Below are 20,666 nucleotides of genomic sequence, written 5' to 3'. Positions count from 1 at the left end.
GAATTTACTGAGGCTCTTTTTGTGGCCTAGTATGTGGTCTATTGTGGAGAGTGCTCCACGTGCACTTGAGAAGAATGTGTATCCTGTTGCTTTTGGATGCAGAGTTCTATTGATGTCTATTAGGTCCATCTGTTCTACTGTGTTGTTCAGTGCCTCTGTGTCCTTACTTATTTTCTGTGTGGTGGATCTCTCCTTTGGAGTGAGTGGTGTTTTGAAGTCTCCTAAAATGAACGCATTGCATTCTATTTCCTCCTTTAATTCTGTTAGTATTTGTTTCACATATGCTTGGGCTCCTGTGTTGGGTGCATATATATGTACAATGGTTATATCCTCTTGTTGGACTGAGCCCTTTATCATTATGTAATGTCCTTCTTTATCTCTTGTTACTTTCTTTGTTTTGAAGTCTATTTTGTCTGATACTAGTACTGCAACACCTGCTTTTTTCTCCCTGTTGTTTGCATGGAATATCTTTTTCCATCCCTTGACTTTTAGTCTGTGCATGTCTTTGGGTTTGAGGTGAGTGTCTTGTAAACAGCATACAGATGGGTCTTGCTTTTTTATCCATTCTATTACTCTGTGTCTTTTGATTGGTGCATTCAGTCCATTTACATTTAGGGTGATTATTGAAAGTTATGTACTTATTGCCTTTGCAGGCTTTAGATTTGTGGTTACCAAAGGTTCAAGGTTAGCTTCTTTAGTATCTTACTGCCTAATTTAAGTCGCTTATTGAGCTATTATAGCACTGTCTGGTGATTCTTTATTTCTCTCCCTTTTTATTCCTCCTCCTCCATTCTTTATATGTTGGGTGTTTTATTCTGTGCTCTTTTGTGTTTCCTTTAACTGCTTTTGTGGGTTGTTGATTTTATTTTTTGCCTTTCGTTAGTATTTGGTTGGTCTGCTTTCTTTGGTGTGATTTTATTTTCTCTGGTTACATGTGTTTAGCCTTAGGAGTGCTCCCATCTAGAGGAATTCCTCTAAAATACCCTGTAAAGGTGGTTTGTGGGAGGTAAATTTCCTCAACTTTTGCTTGTCTGGGAATTGTTTAATCCCTCCTTCATAGTTAAATGATAATCATGTTGGATACAGTATTCTTGGTTCAAGGTCCTTCTGTTTCATTGCATTAAATATATCATGCCATTCTCTTCTGGCCTGTAAGGTTTCTGTTGAGAAGTCTGATGATAGCCTCATGGGTTTTCCTTTGTAGGTGACCTTTTCCCTCTCTCTGGCTGCCTTTAAAACTCTGTCCTTGTCCTTGATCTTTGCCATTTTAATTATTATGTATCTTGGTGTTGTCCTTCTTGGGTCCCTTCTGTTGGGAGTTCTGTGTACTTCCGTGGTCTAAGTGATTATTTCCTCCCCCATTTTGGGGAAGTTTTCAGCAATTATTTCTTCAAATACACTTTCCATCCCTTTTCCTCTCTCTTCTTCTTCTTGTACCCCTATAACGCGGATATTATTCCTCTTGGATTGGTCACACAGTTCTCTTAATATTGTTTCATTCATGGAGATCCTTTTATCTCTCTCTGCATCAGCTTCTATGCGTTCCTGTTCTCTGGTTTCTATTTCATCAATGGCCTCTTGCATCTCATCCACTCTGCTTATAAATCCTTCCATAGATTGTTTTATTTCTGTAGTCTCCCTCCCTACTTTGTCCGTTAGCTCTTGTATTTTTCTCTGCAGCTCCATCAGCATGGTTATCACCTTTATTTTGAATTCTTTTTCAGGAAGATTGGTTAGGTATATCTCTCCAAGCTCCTTCTCAGAGGTTGTGTCTGTGATTTTAGTCTGGATCAAATTCTTCTGCCTTTTCATGGCTATAGAGGTAGTTGTGGGGAGCTGGCACGTGTGTCGGCTGGGAGAACGTCCCTTCTTGCTAGTTTGTGGCCTTCCTCTTCTGGGAGAACAGCGAACCCCTGGTGGCTTGTGCTGGGCAGCTGTGCATAGACGGGATCTCTGATTCTTGCCTGGCTGCAGTGAAAGAAGCTCTGCCCTGCTGCTGTGGGCGTGGCCAGCCTCAGGCTGCTGCTTCGCTATGGCGGAGCCGCACCAGAGGTGGAATGTGTGGGAGACTCTTTATCACTGTGAGGGGCCTCCAAGCTGTGCTGCCGTTCAGGGGTTAGGGCGCCCGGATTTCCCTGGGATTCCCAGCTGCTAGGCTAAGTGTCCCGGGACACTTCCGTTGGGCTGTGGGGTCCCTGTCCCTTTAAGACTTTCAAAAAGCACTCGCTTTTATTTGTCCCAGGGCGCTGGCTGCGGTGACCCGCTCGCAGTTCTTACTGTCCCATTTCCCTAGTATCCAGCACCCCGTGCACTGTGTGACTGCACTCCTGGTGCGGATGACTAGGGAGTCTTGGGCTCCCTCTCCCTCTCCTGCTCTGACTCCTCTCCTCCCACCAGGAGCTGAGGTGAGTGGCGCTCGGGTCCCACCCGGCTGTGGCTTGTATCTTACCCCATTCATGAGGTGCTGGGTTCTCACAGGTGTAGATGTAGCCTGGCTGTTGTCCTGTATCTTCTGGTCTCTCTTTTAGGGATAGTTGCATTTGTTGTATTTTCAAAAATATATATGGTTTTGGAAGGAGACTTCCGCTGCTCTACTCACGTCGCCATCTTGGCTCCTCCTTGCTTTTCTAATCTTTACAATCTCTAAGCAAGTGGCTTCTAAACCTAGCATCATATTAGAGTTAATTAGGGACATTCTGGAATAATACATTCCTGTGTCTCAACCTGGACTGACCCAATTAGAATCTATGAAGGCAAGACCCAGGGAAGTTATACTTCAGAAAAACTTCCCATAGGTGATTACGAGTGTATGGAAACTCTCTGTAATATTTTGCAACGCTTTTCATAAGTATGAATTTATTTCAAAATGAGAAGTTAAAAACCAAGTTGAAAGTCTGACTCAGAAGCAGTCACATCTTCAAATCCCACCATCTTCTCTATGCCACTTGGTTTATTGAAGTTTATTTTCTGAAACAGAAGATTTGTTTCTGAAAGGATAAAAGAAGAAATTTCTACCTGGGAACCACAAGGCACAACCTCCTTCATAAAACTATTACTCCATAGGCCAGGAAAGATAGCAGAGCCATAGTCTAACTCAAAGGAAGAAACACAGAAACTCTTGACAAAATGAAAGGCAGAGGAATATGTTCCAAACAAAACTACAAGACCCCAGAAAGAGGGCTAAATGAAACAGAGATCACCAATGTTCTTGATAAAGATTTCAAAGTAAAAGTCATGAACATGCTCACAAATCTACAGAAAAATATTCAAGACTTCAGGGAGGACTTCCACAAAGAGATAGAAGACTTGCAAAAAAGCCACTCAGAGCTGAAGAATACAGTATAAGGAACTAACACATTAAAAGCATTCAAGCCCAGTCATAAAGGAATGTCAAATAACACAATGCGACATTAATTTTTAATGATCAGATTGGTAAAGATAAAAAAACTTTAAAATACCCAATACTGGGGATTAGGATGAGGAAACAGGCACTCTCAAACTACTGGTAGGAGATACAGTTGCTGCAGTTGTTTGGGGAAGGTTAATTTGGCAGTGTCTGCTCAAACTAAAGAAGACAGTGTTCTTTGCATAGCAATTTCACTGCTATGAATTCCTTACAGATACTCTGGTGCTCCCATGCAAATATATATATATATATATGAAAACCTTGTGTTTTTTGCAATATTGCTTGCAGTAACAAAAAAATTGTAAACAATCCAAATGTTAGTTAACATAAAACATGTTACATATATAGAATGAAATAGTAAGTAGTCATTAAAAAAGAATGAAATCTCTGTATGCTGTTAGAGAAATATGCCTAAGATTTATTCTTCAGTGAAAAGAACAAGTTGAAGAACAATATACAAAAGTGAAGCTAGGGTGTATGGGCCTGCAAGTGTTTAAGGTTGAATATGTGCTATGGCATGAATTAAAATTTTCTGGAAGGACACAAAAAATTGCTAACAATTTAACCACTGGGAGTGGAAATGAGTGGCTGCAGAGAAGAGTACACACACACTTTTCTCTTTGTACTCTCATCTATTTTCACTTTATATTCTGTTCAATTTCAAACTTACCCAAGTATGTTATACTTAAGAAAATTTAATTTTTAATTAATTTCAATTAATTTAAAACAAAATTTTTAATTAATTTTAATTAATTTAAAACAAAAAGAACTAGGTAACCAAATGATTTTATGCAAATCAATCTGCAGACTGTACTTATCAACCACTACTCTAATAGAAATTTTACATTATAAAATGGTTTGAGTAAACCAACATAACTATATAGAAAAAAATTAAGCTGTTACTTTAAGTTGAGATAAGGCCTTCTCCAAATATTATTCAGCATCCTGCTGGCTAATAAAGGGCAATCACTAAAGCTGAATGCCCAAACAATGTGTTAGGACACAGGGAAGCCATTGCATTTTCTATCATCTGTGTAATTCATGGAAAGACCCATAGGAAGAACTGGAATTCCAGATTGAAGCACTTGATCAAAGGTCAATGACTATAATTTGTTTGATCCTATATTTTTTCCATTGCTCCAATATTGTAACCAATAAGAGTACTATTTTCTACAAACAAAATATTACATAATGAATAAAAGAGTCACCTACATTCATTATGTGCTAGGCACTGTGCTATAAGCATGTTCAGGGCATCAACTCATTTATTCCTCACAACCACCATGGAAGAGTAATGTGTGGTAAAGAATTTGTCCTTGTCCAAAGTTAAGGTCTGGCCTTTGCCCTCATTTTCTGGGAAGTGACCTGTGTCATACCTGACAGGTGTGTTTAGGGTAGGGGGTTGGTGTTGGTGACACAAAATATCCTTGTTGGTTATATGTTATATTAAAAGGATATAAGAATGCAAGGATATGAGAGCATTAAGGTGAAAGTTTGGATGAACTTTATGTGAAGTAACTGTCTCATCTACCTGATTGCACTGTGGGAATGGATATTGTATCTGTCTGGAAAAATTTCCCTTGTCTAGTATTGTAAACAGAAAGCCATGTAAATCCACCCTTCTTCCAGTATTAACTGGACATGCTAAATGGGGACCAGGAAGACTGCCCAAGCCCACAAGGTCATTAATTTGTTGTGCAATAGCCCTGTGTGGAGTAACCTGGAGGTTATGGCAAAAACCAGTAATATGCCACCTAGTGATGACTTCTGGAATTTGGGACCAGTAAAGTTCTATTTGAGAGACAACTAGCTTGCCCAGCTGAGACTGCCTCTATGACTGAAATATAAAATGATCCTGAAATCTGAAATACCCGTATCATCTTTGGTGATGTCAGAAAAACACAGGCAGTGCCAGAAAAGTTCCATAATAAATGGAAATGGCTTGAGGAGGAACAAGCTATGGGGAGAATGCAAAGTACCCAGAGTTCTCATAAGCAGAGAGCCTCTTTTTCCCAAGGGCCAAATTTGGCATCAGCTGACAAGCTGCCAGATTCTGTCATCACCTGGATGGTACCCTATGAACAGCTTTTTACTGACTAATAAAGTGCTGCTTGCTTTATAGATGGCAGTTCCAAGATGAATGGACTACATTCTGTTTGAAGACTGCCACGCTGATTGAAAAACTAAAAACAAATCAGCTTGGTGAGTGGACACAACTGCATGCTGTTTTCTGCTATGTTGGGTTTTTACAACTCACAAGTGGTTGCCAATGGCCTGGCCATATGGTCAGGCAGGAGGGCAATGGAAAGCTGGCCTATTAAAGGGATCCCACATGAGGAACAGACCTATGGAAATCACTATGCAAATCTGAGTAGTACATTAAAGTAGGACATATTTATGCCCATCAAAAGAAACCCCTTCCAGAATCAGACAGTGATTGGCATCAGTGAGCAGATTTCCTAGTATGCTTGTTTGAAATGCCATCTGGGTCCATGAAATGAGTGGACATGGTAGTACTGTGGCAATGCAGATGGGCTAAATTTGGACATATTCCTTTTGCACCATGAGGCATAAAATGCCAAAAAGAACTGTTCTATTTGTCAAAAGGAGAGACAGAGACTACTGCTGACTATGGGGCAGATTCCCCCTGGGGTAAGGCCCTGTACACAGCTGACAGCTGAACTGATGCCAGTAGCCCCTGCAGGCTAAACATGGGTCCTGACAGGAATAAACACTTACTCTGCATTGATCTTTGCTTAGCTGATGATAGATCAAATGTTCTATCATTTGACAGAACCAGAACAGAAGATACTGTACTAATCTGGATTGCTGAGTCATATTTCTTCAGAGCAACAAACACACTTTATAACCCATAAGGTCTAAACAATGGGTAAGGAGATCTACTCAGAGTAATGGTTTGACAGAGAAGTCAAAGAAGGAATTGAAACATTTGTTGTTTAAAGTGAGATGGGGTGGGAGAATAAAACATAAAGGACTGGATTGTATTCTTTCATGAGTGTGTACTCATACTTAACATGAGGGGGCCCACAGGAGGTCACCACTAGATAGATTCCTCCACTTTCCTGGGGGATTTGGGAAGAGATGGGTCGGGAGGGACAATGCTGGTACAACTATGCAAGTCTTCCTATGGGGGTAAGCTGGTCGTATAACCATACTTCTTTCTTTTTCCTCCATATCACCTCAGCTTTTTTTTCCCCTATCTGAAACAGTGGTTTCAGGACCAGGGCTGCAACTGCAGGTGCCAGAAGCAGAGATGATTCCTAAGCAAGAAGCCATAACTGTATCTTTAAACCTCTATGTCAGAATTCCTAAGGCTCAATGGGGTACACTGTACCTTCACCTCCTCTGTCAAAACTGATATTAACAGAGAATGGACACATATCTTTCACCCCATTGTTGAGATAGCCCACTAGTTCTGTGCTGTCCCTAGGTAAACTCACTGTACATGGATGAGAGCAGATTGAGGGGAGGCACATGCTAGATTAGTATTACTGCCAGCAATCTGGACAAGCACAGTGACTGAACCTAGCATCCCTTCCAAAGGTAGAAAGAAAAGTTTGGGTACAAATGAGAAAGTTTGGAATGGTAGCTGATATAAAGGTATTAATAAATAAATTATGCAATGAAGGGAATTCAGTATTACACTGCCACCTTGAGAGAGGGTCAGAGCAAGAGATGATATCGTTTCTTGACTCAGTTACACCAGATGCCTGAAAGGATGAAGCCATATGTTGGTGACATCACTCCTTCTTTTAGACCTTGTGAAATTAAACAGAAACCTGCAAACTTGAGTGGCACTGCTCTGGGAGACACTTTTTTTTTTTTTTTTAACATGGTGAACAAATTCTTACATAGTGAGTAAGTTCTTACATGGTGAACAGTACAAGGGCAGTCATCACAGAAACTTTCAATTTTGATCATGCATTATGAACTATAAACAATCAGGTCAAATATGAATATTTGTTTGATTTTTATACTTGATTTATATGTGAATCCCACATTTCTTCCTTATTATTATTATTATTATTTTTTAAAATAAAATGCTGAAGTGGTAGGTAGATGCAAGATAAAGGTAGAAAACATAGTTTAGTGCTGTAAGAGAGCAAATGTAGATGATCAGGTGTGTGCCTGTAGACTAAGTGTTAATCCAAGCTAGACAAGGGCAATAAAACATCCACGGATGCAGAAGATTTCTCTCAGAACAGGGGGGGTGAGGTTCTAAGCCTCACCTCTGTTGATCCCCAATTTCTCACCTGATGACCCTCCTGCGACTGTGCCTGTCTTAGGTTGTTCCTCCCTTGAGGAATCTTACCCGTGGGAGACACTTTTTTTTTACAGGGTATATACTGGAGTCTCAGCCATGAACTAGAATAATCGTTAATGACTGAGACTCTAGTATTATGCCATATCTTTGACTCTTACATTTCAGTTTACATCTACCACCATTCTGTAATACGGTGTGACACCGGCATTGTTGGTATAAGGTTATAATACTGATATTGAGGGTCATATGTATTGGTAAATTGAATTAAAACCTCCTTAGGATGAATAGTAATGGAAAACGCCTGGGCTAAGGGAAGAACTGGATTTAGCTAACCAGCAGCTAACTTCTATGATGAATAGTTCTGCTCAAGTTTATTGTATGGTACATATAGCAGATCAGGGTAGGGTGAAGTAGGAGAGTAATCGAATTGGTACAAAATTATGAAAATGTATGTAGAGGCTTTAATAGAATGAATTGGTTGTTTCTTTAAATCTATCACCGGCTTATACTGGCTCCTCAAACGTAGGGCATGTTCTTTATGACCATATTGCTATCTGCATCTGTCATACAAATGACATATTAATGTAGAGGCCCAGGTAAACATGACTGTTTTGTTTAAAAGGGCCTGGACAAAAGGCCAGGGGATGGCCTCTGTAGTAAAGAATTTGGCCTTCACTACCCAAAAGACAAGAAATAACAAGTGCTGATGAGGATGTGAAGAAAAGGGAACCCTCCTACACTGTTGGTGGGAATGTCAATTGGTGCAGCCACTGTGGAAAGCAGTATGGAGGTTCCTCAAAAAACTAAAAATAGAAATACCATACAACCCACTAATTTCACTGCTAGGAATTTACCCAAAGAAAACAAAATTCCTGATTCAAAAAGATATTTGCACCCCTATGTTTATCGCCACACTAAGTAGGGAAGCAACCCAATCCAAGTGCCCATCAATAGATGAATGGATAAAAAAGATGTGGTACATATACACAATGGAATATTATTTAGCCATAAAAAAAATCCTGCCACAGAACAACATGGATGGATCTAGAGGGTATTATGCTAAGTGAATAAGCCAGGCAAAGAAAGACAAATACCATATAATATTACTTATTTGTGGAATATAAAAAGAAAACAAAACAAAATGAACATAGTAGTAGACTGATAAACACTGAGAAGTGACTGCTGGTTACCATGTGGGAGGGTTTGGAAAGGGTGGGTGGGAGGAGGATAAAGGGGCACAAAAGTTCTCAAACATAATATAAGTTGGTCACATGGATAGTAGTACAGCATGGAGAATATGGTCAGTGATTCTGTCACATCTTCCTGTTGACAGATAGTAACTGTACTATTGGGAGTGAGGATTTAATAATACGGGTAACTGCTGAACCACTGTATTGTATACTTGAAACCAATATAAGATTGTAAATCAATGATAATAAAAAAAGAAGTAGGTAGAAAGACCTGACAGACATTTCTCCAAAGAAGATTATACAAAACGCCAGCAAGTACATGAAGACATGCTTAATATTACCAGCAAATGCCGATTAAAACCACAAAGAGATACCACTCACACCCAATAGGATGGTTAAAAACAAAAGGTAGATAAAGAGTGTGGTGAGGATGTAGAGCAACTGGACCCCTCATACACTGCTGGTGGAGTTGTAATATGGAATAGTCACTTTGGAAAACAGTCTGGTCGTGCCTCAAAGGGTTAAAACAACAGAATTACCATATGACCCAGCAATTCCACACCTAGGTATGTATCTAAGAGAACTGAAACCATGTCCACACAACTTGCACATGAATGTTCATAGCAGCATTATTCATCATAGCCCCAAATTACAAACAATTCACATTTTATCAACTGATGAATAGATAAATAAAATGTGGTTATCTATATGATAGAATGTTTTTAGCAATATAAACAAAAGAATACTGATGTGTTATAACATGAATAAATTTTGAAAACATTATGAGAACACGTAAGTGAGAGAAACCAGTCACAAAAGACCACATAATGTATCATTCCATTTGTAAGAAATGTCCAAAATAGGCAAATCTATAGAAACAGAAAACAGATTAGTGGTTGCCAGGGGCTAGAGGAAGTGGGAATGGGGAATGACTGCTAATGGGTGCAGACTTTCTTTTTGGGGTGATGAAAATGTTCTAAAACTGATTGTGATGACGGTTATACAACTCTATGAATATACTAAAAACCACTGAATTATATACTTTAAGTAGATGAATTGCATGGTATGTGAATTTTGTCTCAGTAAAACTGTTATAAACCACCACTCCCTTCCCCCACCCCCACAACCAAGAAAAGAATTTGGCATGGCCCAGAAGTTTGGCAATTGCCCCCCTACTAGGAAGTAACCTATGTTGTAACTGACAGGAGTGTCTTTGTTTAGGGTGGGGTTAGTGACAACAGATCTTAGGATAGAGCTGGTCACATCTAACATTCTTAGCCACACCAGAAAGAACCACCATATGATTTAGGGTAGGGCTTTGGATCATACAACATCAATCAACCCAGAGGCTGAAATCAACCATGTGAGTAATCAACTTAATCAATCATGCTCACACATGGAGAACAATAAAAGCTCTGGACATCAAAGCGCACACTAGACTGACTGCATACTGTCACACTGACACTGGGAGGTAATGCTGCATCCTAAACTAACTCCACGGGCAAGGACAACACAAGCTTTGTATTTGGAATCCTCCTAGACTCTACCCAATGCATTTCTTCCTTTGGCTGATTTTAATCTGCATCCCTTGCTTGTAATAAACTGCAACTGTGAATGTAACAGCTTTTCTTCAGTGAACTGTGCATCCTTTCCAGCAAGTCATCAAACCAAAGAGTGGTTATGAGAATCCCCCAAACTTGCAGTTGGTGTCAGAAGTGAAACAGTCTTTGGGACTGTGTATTCAAACTTTGCATTTTGTCTAACTTGAGGTAGGCAGCTACTCTAATTAATCTATTCTACAATGAAGAAGCAAAGTATAGGGAGTAGATAAACTACCTGAGATGGCAAACTTCTAAGTTGTAGTGCTAGAATATAAGCCCTGCTTTGTCTGACTTGATGCCCACACTTTTTAATTTTTACATTGCTCTATACAAGATGGCATAGTACCAAGCATTAGATGGATGGGTATTTCACTGCTATGATGTATTTCATTAGTATGGCATATTTAACTTTTTACCTCTTCTCTTATCAAACTTGTTAGTAAGTTTGTTAGTAAAGTCACCAAACTTTACAAAGTTAGTTACAGTTAACCATGAAGCATAAAATTAATAACTTTTACTGTCTACAGTTTTGACCATTACCGGTTTTGGGCAGTGAATGTTTCCCTTTGAGGATGAAGATCACTATAAACAACCCTGATGAGATCATGCTGACATAATGCCCCTTCTGTCAAAGCCATGGATCCAATTGTTGAGGGCTACAAAAATAAGATAAAGTATGAGATTATGTCTCTAAAATGAAGTAAGAATCTCTATCATGTAAGGTATTTTTTCATTTCAAAAAAAGGCAGTTTCAGACCATTTCTTCTCTTTCAAAACCTTTTCCATTTTTCAATCATATATATCTAAACGTATTCTTGGAAATTATATATGTAACATATAAAACTAAAAATATACTGCTTTATTTTTGAAAGATTATGGAATTAATTTCTATTCAGGATAAGAATAAGAAAAAGTTGTTGAACAGACTAAAGACTATAAATATATCAACTTTTGTTTTTTTTTGTATTCCAGAACACAGAGCAATCTTGGGGACTGTGTGCTCAAACTTTGTAGTTTGTTTAATTTCAGGTAGGGACTCTCTCTCATGTATCCTATTCTACATTGAAAAAAGCCAGGTATAGAATTATGTAACACAAACAATACTTAAGACTATGAACAAATGTCTCTTTAATAGTGACATAATTGATCATGTATCTAAAGTTATAAAAACCATCCATTCATAAATGTTTCACTATTTTCCATTTTGGTTCATAACATGATACACAGCACTTAATTAAAAGCCATTACTCAGAAATAAATGAGTCCTAGCTAAGAGGCATTCTATTTCCAACACAAAAGTCCCATAAGATTTAACTAAGAAAATAAACAGCTACATACAGTGATGGAACAACAGGATACTGTTTGTTAATAACAAAATAGAAAGTAATTTTTAAACTACTGATAAAGTTTCTTTAAATGCTTCCTCATGACTTCATGCACTAAAGGCCATTACAGTTCAGAGGCTTGACTTACAACATCCACAGAGAGCAGGCAGAAGGAGTTCAGGTTAACAGGAGTTATCTACCTATGTGATTATCAGTGCTTTCACATTCTTCACCAAATAAAATAACCAAAAATCAGAAGTTTAATTTTATTATATAGCTAGAATGTTAGACTTCTTTAAATGAAAATAAAATAATTATGGTGTTAATATTCTTCTAAGTAGTCACTTCCCTAAAAAATAATAAAAATGAATCAATCCAATATAGATGAATTCTAATTAATATGTGAAATCTTTAAAAATAATATTTTTGAAAATTCATAAAAGACTAATGAAAAAGACTGAAAAGGCAGAAGAATGAATAAGAACTATCAGAAAATTTTCCATTAATTACTTTCTGCCTCTGGACAACAGCTCAGCTTTACAACAGTAATAACAAATATCTACTTTTAAGAAGCAAATCAGTAAAGATGTGTTAGGAATATTTTTATCTCTCATAAGAAACTGGCTTCTATCTCTTATTGAATATAATTTAAATAATTCCACCTTTCCAATCTTACCTACCTCATGGTATATTGAAGGCTTGGATAAGGAAGGGATAGTAAAAGATAGAACTTTATTGTTTCCATCTTTATCAGCAATTTCCTATAGATGAAAAAATATACAAAAAATAATGAAATAATCACAGGACTATATTACAGGAAATAATAATAACTCTCTTAATTTATCAAATGCATCATTGGCAACTGAGGAAGATTTTGTGAAAAAGTAATATACAAAAAATATTACTATCTTTCCTAACCTATTAACAAATTTACATACTTTGGTAGTCAAATTATCCTTTGAGAGATACTGAGAGCAATACTATACTAACTCAAATACAAAATGACAGCAAAGACATGAGGTAGGCACACAATTCAATTTTCATGTTAAATTTACATACAGAACAGGGAGATTACTAGTGATTAGATCTTTTAGTAGAAACATGGCTGAATTAAACAGATTAAAATTAAAGGTTTTAGCCAAAGGATCTAGTACTTCCTGAAATAAGAGCACCACACTGTTCTAAAACAGAATGAATCTTGACTAAAAGAAACTTTTAGAATTATTTAGCAATAACCTCATGACCTGAAATAAGCTACATAATAACATAACTAATATTAATCCAAGTGATTAAAAATAAATTCATATTTAGGTAATTTTTACTAAATTCTTGTGACTTTTAAAAGTACTTTACTGTTCTTGAAAGGGCAACAGTGTCCTTCATTTCTACAGTCTCTACTGGTACCTCAAATCTTCCACAGGTATCAGTAAAAATCTGCCTACAGACGCCAGCAATTAGAGGAGTGAAATGCCCTCCTACATCATTCCTTTTCTCCACTGCCTTATTTTAGTCTATGTTTCTTTTACAACTCATACATAACTGGCATAAAATCCATAGAAAGAAGATTGCCCTTAACAGACCTAGAGGAAAGGTAGTTAAAGAGAGATTGAGTGGTTACACAGCACAAAAGAAACAACAATAAAAACAACTATCATCACCAAAACACAAACCCAAAAGAACTCCCCCTATCAGGCTCATCTCTTAAATTTAATATGTCAGAGGAGAGTAACAGTTGTATGTGAACAATGGCCATACCTCTAATTTGAGCAGAAGAATAGGTCTAAAAATTGCCTGGAGAGATTATTTAACTACTTTGTAGTAAAATTAGTTACTATAACATCTGGGCTATGCTAAGGTGAATGGACATGATTTACATTAGGCAATAAAATTTTAATTTTTATTCTTAGCTTTCAAATGAAACTAAATCCTTTTCATTTTTATATTTGTTTCTATTTGTGGAGAAGGATGTTCTGAAATTTGTTTAAGCAGAGGGTAATATAAAACTACCCTCTGGGGCTATGTGAAGCAAGGGAGAAATGCTGGCGATGGAAAGAAGAAAACAGAAATGAATATATATAAAAGAAACCCAGCACAGTAAGAGAAATTAAGAACCACAGAGAAGAGAGAACACAGATAGCAAGGCAGTTAAAGAAAACAAAAGCCTGAGCTCCCATTTCTGACATAATAATTGAGCATTTTTTTTAATAGTGCACTATTTCTGAGATGCCAAAAAATAACTAAACCGTAGCAACCAATGAATACTGTCAAGCATTCCACTAGACAAATATTTTTGCTTCATTTGTGCAACTACTGAATTTTATACCCTAAACAAATTAATAAAAATGATAACTTATTCATGTGAAACCTTCATAAGAGTGTATATCAATATGTTAATTAAAAAATTTTTTAAATGATAGCTTAATGTTAAACATAATCTAAAACTAAACTCTATTATTAAATCAACAAACACTAAATGCAGGTGCTAAACACTAGAAGAGACACAGTGATAAAAGAAACAAATTTCCTGCTTTAAAAGAGAAAACAATCAGGCAAGTTAGCAAAATAGGGAATTTCATACCTAAACCTAGCTTTTAATTTTAAAAAACCCTCTTTTTTTTTTTTTTTTGTAGATACTTATTTTTTATTGAAGGGTAGTTGACACACAGTATTACATTAGTTTCAGGTGTACAACACAGTGAGTGATTCAACATTTATATACATGATAATTCTAGGTATCAGCTATCACCATACCAAGTTGTTACAATATTTTGACTATATTCCTTATGCTATACATTACATCCCGGTTACTTATTTACTTTACAATTGGAAGTGTGCACTTTTCTTTTCTTTTTTTTTTTTTTGTGAGGGCATCTCTCATATTTATTGATCAAATGGTTGTTAACAACAATAAAATTCTGTATAGGGGAGTCAATGCTCAATGCACAATCATTAATCCACCCCAAGCCTAATATTCATCAGTCTCCAATCTTCTGAAGCATAAGGAACAAGTTCTTACATGGAGAACAAATTCTTACATAGTGAATAAGTTACATGGTGAACAGTACAAGGGCAGTCATCACAGAAACTTTCGGTTCTGCTCGTGCATTATGAACTATAAACAGTCAGTTCAAATATGAATACTCATTTGATTTTTATACTTGATTTATATGTGGATACCACATTTCTCTTTATTATTATTATTTTTAATAAAATGCTGAAGTGGTAGGTAGATACAAGATAAAGGTAGAAAACATAGTTTAGTGTTGTAAGAGAGTAAATATAGATGATCAGGTGTGTGCCTGTAGACTATGTGTTAATCCAAGCTAGACAAGGGCAATAAAACATCCACGGATGCAGAAGATTTCTCTCAGAACAGGGGGGGTGAGGTTCTAAGCCTCACCTCTGTTGATCCCCAATTTCTCACCTGATGGCCCCCCTGCGACTGTGCCTGTCTTAGGTTGTTCCTCCCTTGAGGAATCTTACCCGTCTCTGGCTAACCAGTCATCTTCCGGGGCCATACAGGGAGATGTAAAGTTGAAAAACCCTCACTTTTAATTACAGCTATTACTACTACTAATGTATGATAAGCTACTACTAGTAAGTAGATAAATACTACAGATAACAATAAGCATTTATTAAAACACCTTAGGCACTATGCTGGATTCTTCTGTTTCTAATCTGACTAACAATGTTTTATTTCTGTTTTACAGATGGAGCAACTGAAGTTAAGATATTAAGCAACTTGCCCAAATTTAAAACAAGTCAGTAAGTGGCAGGGCCTAGTTTTAAACAAAATACAAGTGATTGTAAAGGCCATGATTCTTTCTTCAGATACAGTCTAAAGATGGAAATGTTTTCTAATGATTCTTTTTTAAGGGATAACACTTAGAAGTGTGAGCACTGATACAGAAGAATATTTATTCATTGTGATACTCAATGTTCTGTGAGGTACTTTATTACCTCTCCACTATAAATTTAACTTTATTATATGAGTGTTTGCTTATATTAAGTACTGAATACACCAAATATAAGACTTCAAAGGGCAAGAATTTCAATACCAATGTCCTGAACTAGGCACCATAGGAAAAAAAACCAGAATAATAATGTTTAAGGTACCTAAGAATTCCTTAGAATAAAAAGTTTCATAAACAATATAGTAACAAATGAATAATGTATTTTCAAATGATTATTTTTAAAAAGCTAAAAAATTTTTAATGCAAGGCATTCAGACATATTGGTCAAATAAAATAATATGAAGAAATAAGTCATAAAATGCTTACAATGCTATCAATTATAATTGTTTCACCTACTTTATAAAATGCATTATCAGTATTATGTATTAATCATCTCTGTACTCAATTAATTCAAATAAATTATTCAGTGGACACTTCAATTAAATTTTTTCTAAATATCCCTTAAGAATTATTTCAGAGAACTTCAAAAAATACTTAAAATTTTCTGAACAATCATTTTCAACTTACCAAATTGTAAATTCCTAACAGAAGTGCTTCAATGCAGCCATTACTCTGTCTGTCTCGGCTAACTGTGAGCTGTAAATAAACCCACATCAATTCTGGCAAGAACTGCAATGTGAACCTCTTAAGTCGAACCTCAGAGCTACGATAGAGTTCAAATAGCTGGTGACAGACAGGCTCCAGGAGCTAAAAGGAAAATAATGTGCATTAACTATTTCTATTCTTTTGGCTAACTACATATATATATATTTTTAAAAGCATAGATAATTACACAGTATTTTTAAATAAATCTTCAATATTAGTTTTTGCATTTTTGAATCAACGCAACTAAAACCTTAATCTCTGTGTACACAGACCACATTGTAAAGCGACCAATCTACTATGAGAAGTTTGTGCCCATAATATCAATGTATATTTCAATATACTGTACTAGATTTAGTAGATAATTAGTTCCTTAACCAATGTACTACATTTATATTTAGTGAGTTTCCTTTCCTGTTCTTACCAACCTTTACTATTCTCTATTTTTAAAAGTTTCTATTGGAAGAAAATAATTTCAAATGATTTTGTTATAAAGGAACTTTACATTTCAATTTAGAATATGATTTAAACAAATTATATACCATTTAGTAGAGAAAGGGGTTTTGAAATACATAATATTTGGATATCCAAAATGCGAGCTAACATTTTAAATACATACAAGTAAAACAAATTAATTTTTTAAGACTGACTTAAGTTCTACTAATTTATTTGAAAGATTTTTGAAAAGGAGGAAAGTATACAGAAATAACTTTTTCATGTTTAAGTGGATAACTTTCCATATGATATTACACAATATGACTTGCAAGGAACCTGATCTCCTTGAAAACTGAAGAAAATGAGCAGTTTAAATAAACTCTCCCTTTTCCCTAAGCATGTACCACTGCCAATTTAGAATGACTTTATTGGAATAACTGCAGACTCTACAAAACTGGGTGTGATTTTAAAATGCATATAAAACACTGAAAGGAAACCATAGACTGATGTTTAAATTAAAATTTAATACCAACTTTAAAAAAAATGAGTAATTCAGTAATTTATATGCTTACCTCTACTCAGTTGATTAAAATAATGCATATACATTTAGAAATCTGCTTGAATATAGTTATACATGCCTAGAATAATCCAACATTCTAAAGTCACTACTTATATAATTATAAATTAAAAGTCAACAAATCCTATATGACTGTATAGTTAATATATTTAGATAAGTTAAGCTTAGTAAGGAACAACTCTAAAGCTAGAAAAAATTTACACACATGCACCTGTCTAGTAACTACTAAGTCTTTTATGTGAAATTACTATCATGGTGTTTAAAATCTTAAAAACATTCCAATTCTCCCCTTACACTGAAGTCTAGACCAGTCAGTTTGTTCAATCAAGGTCATTGAAGTTCACTCTAGAATTTCAGGTTTTCCTACACCAGTTGATGTTCCCATTACACTACATTTCTTATACTAGAATAGGAGGTAAGGGTTATTTTTAATTACAAATAGTATATTCCATGGAGTGACAACAATGAAGTAATAAAAATTTGAAAACAGTTGCTGGTACCTTTTTTAAAACACCAACAACAATATCCAGCTCTTAGGGGAATTCAAGATTGCTGCGCTCTTAAATTTATTTAATAAAAATATATATCTATGCTTCAAATCTACTTTCCACTTTAGTAAAAGACTCAAAGTTGCCTTCTCTGAATTTTACTGTCCATGGTACAATTACAATTTGTTTACATTATAAAGACTTTAAACTTCCCCTCCTCAGTAGCAAGAAGTACACTGGCATGTAGACTATATTTTGAGTAAGCATAGCAAAGAAACAGAGTTACCAGAATTATTACTCTGCTTTTTTTCAAAGTGAGGAGGAGGAGTGACTGGCAATGCAGTAATTTTAATCAGACACCACTGCAAAAAAAAAAAAGACTTAAAAACTTGCCAATGCTATCTGTTAAAATCTTTAATTCTAAGCATATGTATCATGCCATCAATTTCTCAGTATCATAAGTGACTATGACTTCCCCTAAATGGCACTATCACCCACATCAAAAGGTGTTAAAAATCATTATCCTTTGGTTAAAAAAAAAATGAGTGGATACTTTCCCCAAATTTAGCAAACAGTTCTGACATGATAAATACTAAGAGACATGCTACTGATGAACACATTGAGAGCAATTTGGGTGGAATAATGGAGACTGAAGCCCAATTTGAGTGGGTTAAAGAATGTGAGGTGAGAAAATGGGGATAGTAGAGAGAGGCTATAAATAAGCAATATTTTTTATAAAAAGTTCACCTGTGAAGAAGGAAAGAGAAATGGGGTAGATAATAAAATAGGAGGCAAATCAAAAAAGATTTTTAAAATTAGAATATGGTCTTTACCATGTTTCATTCAACAGGACAGGAAAAAAAATCAAGGATGGCAGAAAGAGAGGGGATAATTGCAGGAGTAATCTTTGAGGTGCCTAGAGAAGATGGCATCCAGGCCTAAGTGGGACAGATGGCCTTTTGATACAACCTGGGACACTTTATCCATTGAACAACAGAAAAGGCAGGAAAGTGGAGGCAGAAGTGCTAGTAGAGTGGTAGATTTGAATGTGAAAATAAGAGAGCTCCCAACTATTTGCTTCTTTTTTAATTATCTAGAAAGCAAGCTGAAAATGAGAAAGGAGGATAAGGGAATGAGGAAAAAAGGTGTAAAATGAAAAGTGAGAAGGTATACCAAAGAAGTAAAGCAAGACTGTGAGACAGTATTATATGCCCATTTGAGATTTTTGTCCTGCATTTAAACTGGAGTAAGTCAACAAAATTGTGTTTTCTTCAGGTATGTGTAACCACTAAGGTACAGACATGAAATTGGTGTATGGCTGGGTTTTATCCAAGTGTTTGAGTCTTTGCCCAAAGAATGTAAACTAAGGGAATGAGAGACAAAGAAACTAAGAATGTTTGCAAAGGAATGACTGTAATGATGGGTCATAAAAAGTTAGCTGGGAAAAGAGAGAAGTGAGACATTCGAGAGAAGAAGGAAAGGCAATTAAATCATGAAAAAGTGATAAGGGTTAATGGATTGGATGAAAGTCTTTTTGAAGTGGAAGAACTGCTGGAGTAACTAAGGGGTCTGGAAGGACTGAAAGGAGAAAAATAGAGCAATATGTCGGTCTACAGATTAAAACAAGCTATTGGTCTAGAGATTATAGGTTGGCTATCATATGTAATATTAAACTTCTGGAAATACACACTTTCTTAAGAACCTTTATGGTCTTCTTTAAAGCAGAACTGTTTCAATTAATATTATATGGCACGTGATAATTTCTGAAATAATTTCCTGTTAACTAAATAATACATTTGATCATGGTATAAAATATAACAAAATCTGGACTAAAAGAGCTCTCCTTCTACAACTAAAGTCCAGAATTGCTTTGAGATTCTATACAGCTTAACATTCTGCTTTTTTGAAGTATGAACACATGGTTAGAACCTTATGACCTGACAGAAGAAAGGATGGGAAGACCTACACTGGCAACTGGATGATGTAATGACTGCTAGTCTTGAGCTTGAATCTCTCAAGTTGTAATTTTTCTTTTTCTGATCAGGACAAGGCCTTACATGTTATTATGATAAAGTATGACAATATAAAGTAATATGAATAACTTCAATGTTCAATGTGATAGCTTCCAAGTATAAAAGAAAAAAGGAAACTGATACTTTTTATACATTTATGAGTCCTAATGAAAATGATAGCACTTGCCAGTCTCATTTTATATTTCACTATTCTTCTAATCAGTATTTATTAAGTGTTCATTATACGATAAAATACTAGATTCTAGGGAATTAACAAATGTGGAATACATAACCACCGCCCATGAAGAGCTTACAATCTAAAGAGAAAGCATAAAACAAATTTTAATAAGCAAAGCTTAAATGTTAAAAGACAGTACAAAACAAGGAGTAGGGAATACACACATTCATTATTCAAACAGAATTTTGAAAACTCCTGACCAAGAGGATATACATATATGTATATTACCATACCTAAAGTTATAAAACATTCATAAATACACAGCAAGAGAAAAAGAAGCAAGTGAATCTTGCAATTGCTGCTATATAGCAACAGATGCAAGCCTAACTGAGAGCCAATCATTGTTTAGGAGCTAGGAATAAAGAAGTCAGTAAACAAGCTTTTAGTCATAGGACAAAAGTTAAGGACTTGAAGTTAAGCTGCTGGTTAGGAGATGTTTACCTGAACTTCTTCAAACTCACTCCAGTACACAGCAGAGGCACTCTTGAAGGCTGTATCTGGGAAGATAAGAAGCTACTTTCCTGTGTGTTCCTTTCATTTTCATTTTAAAGCA

General features: G+C 35.8%; 1 protein-coding gene across 14 annotated transcripts in view; it reads right to left on the bottom strand.

The window, feature by feature from the left end:
- Positions 1-20,666, bottom strand: part of HYCC2 (hyccin PI4KA lipid kinase complex subunit 2) — a 115,007-nt gene that overhangs the window by 28,020 nt on the left and 66,321 nt on the right. For 13 of the 14 annotated variants that reach the window (XM_036927929.2, XM_036927928.2, XM_036927926.2 and 10 more), the window contains 3 exons: positions 16,289-16,468; positions 12,488-12,568; positions 11,023-11,138 (listed from right to left, as the gene is read on the bottom strand). In XM_036927929.2, coding sequence (XP_036783824.1) covers positions 11,023-11,138; positions 12,488-12,568; positions 16,289-16,468 — 377 coding nt within the window. Of the gene's footprint in view, positions 1-11,022; positions 11,139-12,487; positions 12,569-16,288; positions 16,469-20,554; positions 20,611-20,666 lie in introns of all 14 variants that reach the window. The other variant, XM_036927934.2, reaches the window with a different exon arrangement.

Source organism: Manis pentadactyla, chromosome 6 (genome assembly GCF_030020395.1).
Source record: "Manis pentadactyla isolate mManPen7 chromosome 6, mManPen7.hap1, whole genome shotgun sequence".
Classification (NCBI taxonomy): domain Eukaryota; kingdom Metazoa; phylum Chordata; class Mammalia; order Pholidota; family Manidae; genus Manis; species Manis pentadactyla.
Note: the sequence above shows the minus strand (reverse complement) of the source record. Positions and strands in the feature narration are given on the sequence as shown.